Source organism: Haplochromis burtoni, unplaced genomic scaffold (genome assembly GCF_018398535.1).
Source record: "Haplochromis burtoni strain Fernald_Lab_line unplaced genomic scaffold, NCSU_Asbu1 Contig_2794, whole genome shotgun sequence".
In the NCBI taxonomy this organism is placed as follows: Eukaryota; Metazoa; Chordata; class Actinopteri; order Cichliformes; family Cichlidae; genus Haplochromis; species Haplochromis burtoni.
The window spans coordinates 7668-9929 of record NW_024585155.1 but is presented as its reverse complement, the minus strand read 5'-3'; the positions used below and the strand labels follow the sequence as shown (position 1 = coordinate 9929).

Sequence of the window (2262 nt, the reverse complement as noted above, 5' to 3'; positions counted from 1 at the left end):
CAAAGGCGTGTAGTCTTTCAAATTTTGCATGGTTGGATCTTAACAAGGTTCCAAGTAGAGCTTCAACATGCAACAAGAAGAAGTGGGAGAGAGACAAAATATTTTTTGAGTATGCTATTTGTTGAAAACAGCGTGTAAACTGAAACAGGCTGTTTTACAGCAAATCAAACGTTTAGGACCACGTGCCTTTAAAAGGCCAAATCTGTGCAAAAATGTGGATTCATTGTCCTTTTCTGTCAGGTAGTCACACTGTCATGACTTTCAGATGGCAAAGGCAAAAAAACCCTTTGTTTTTGAACTTGGTTGGGTTGTTAAACTGCATAAGCAGGGTCTTTCACAGCATGCCATCGCTGCTGAGGTGGATGCAGTAAGACAGTCATTTGGAGTTTCTTAAATGGTCTCTTAAATGGTTATGGAACAAAAACGTATATACATATACGCACACACACGTGTCCAGATGAACAGAGTCAACCTTTTGGGATTTACTTACCTGGATGACCAACACAATCTCACTGCATATTAAAGATCCAAGTATCCATTTAAGGCCCACAACTGCAGTCACACAACTGTAAGTGTCTGCATTCAGAACGAATGCCGTGTATTCTGTTAGAGGGTAAAAGTACAGCCCTGATAGTAACTGTCAGTCTGCCAGTGCTGTTGAGTTGTTCCAAACATCCACACTCTGGACACAAACCTGATTAGAGACATTCATGTGGTCACAGCTTTTCTCTCAGCACCCAGTCATCTCCACAATGTTAGTAAAGCTTCTTCTGACCTTCTCTAAATTCTCTCTTTCATTTGTCTTATAGAGCTTGAACCATGTGGAGCTTCTATACAATACATAATGAGACCCCCTACACATTTCGCTACTGTAGCAAGGGGAGAGAGGTAAGTCTACAAATCCAAATGATAAGTTTCACCCTTGTCTGTGGTCATTCATCCTAGTCCCTCCCCCTCTCTTTCCTTCAGGGTGTGCGTACAGTGCGTGGCAACAGCACAGGAGAGTACCTGCATGCATTACCACCATTTTGGGGCCTTTCCTTTAGATACGGAGATCATTCAGGAAGTGACCTCACTGGTGCAGGTGGTGGCGCTTCGTACACCATAAGAGAGAGTAAAGACCACAAAGAATTTGAACTGGTCCACAACATGTTAGGTAGTGTTGTTGACCGTTGTCCTAACTTTGGTAAGTATCAGTCAGTGGTGTGTACTGCTTAATGAGACCAGAGTTAAAAAACCTAGAGTTACTTACGAATGTATGACTCTGGATACTGTAGCTCCTGTGAAAAATAGAGCCTCAAGTCAAAAGTACCTGACTCCCTGGTATAATTCTTAAACACGTAGCCCAAAGCAGATAACTCGTGAGCTGGAGAGGAAATGGCATGTCACAAATTTAGAGATCATCATTTAGCCTGAAGAAATAGTTTGCTGCTACATTTCCTCCTCAAAGTCACCCAACCAGCCTGAGTTCCCTGCTACTCAGGAGGACCTGGTGTGGGACAGCTAATCAGGGCTAAGCTACTTTGGCCCACACCTGCTACAAATTCCTGGCTATTTATAGGCGTATTTTTCAATGATGTGGGTCTCAATTTCACAGAGGCTTTCTTCTAAAGCTACATACACTCTATATTTATTACTATTTTATGCTTTATATTTATTATTATTTAGAAGTACTATTAGCGCCAAAAGAGGCAAAGCAATAACTAAACAATTGACACACTGAGCAGAAAGTACCATGAAGAAAGCACAGAACAGGCCACACTGCTAATGACACAATAAGTGGACACTGAATATAATTTGCAGCTGACTGAAGAGGAAGTGTGCCCTGATAATCATACATAGGTTACATTATGAAATAAATTGCTAAGTACAAGTTTGAAATTAACTGGGCTGCACAGATGTCGCTACACAAGCCATTAGTGTGTACCAGGAACAGGACGTGACACAGTATTCCAGTGAGAGCCAATACCAAGCTCTTTGCAGTGTAACATGGTTTCATGTCAGAATCTTTTAAAATATTGATTACTCTGAACAATCATTAATTTCTCTGCAGGCAGAATTGATGAAGAGAAACAAGAATGTGAGAAACACCAACAAGAGCAGCGACACAGGAAAGAAGAAGAAGAGAAAAGGCGTCAGGCAGAGCTTGAGCGACAGAGGAAGATCCAAGAGCAGATGGAAAAGAATGAAGTATTGAGAGAAAAGCAACGTCAGCAGCACTCTCAAGTTCTACACCAGCTCATGAAAGAGTAAATCTCTCTT

The 2262-nt window shown here is 41.5% G+C and overlaps 1 protein-coding gene across 1 annotated transcript in view; it reads left to right on the top strand.

Annotated features, from left to right (window-relative positions):
- Window positions 1-23: 23 nt before the first annotated feature.
- The window catches only part of LOC106632828, a gene marked incomplete in the record, with an annotated part of 5225 nt that continues 2986 nt past the window's right edge, over window positions 24-2262 (top strand). The window contains 3 exon segments of the mRNA XM_042217741.1: window positions 24-888; window positions 970-1186; window positions 2054-2241. Of these exon segments, the coding sequence (XP_042073675.1) occupies window positions 820-888; window positions 970-1186; window positions 2054-2241 (474 nt within the window).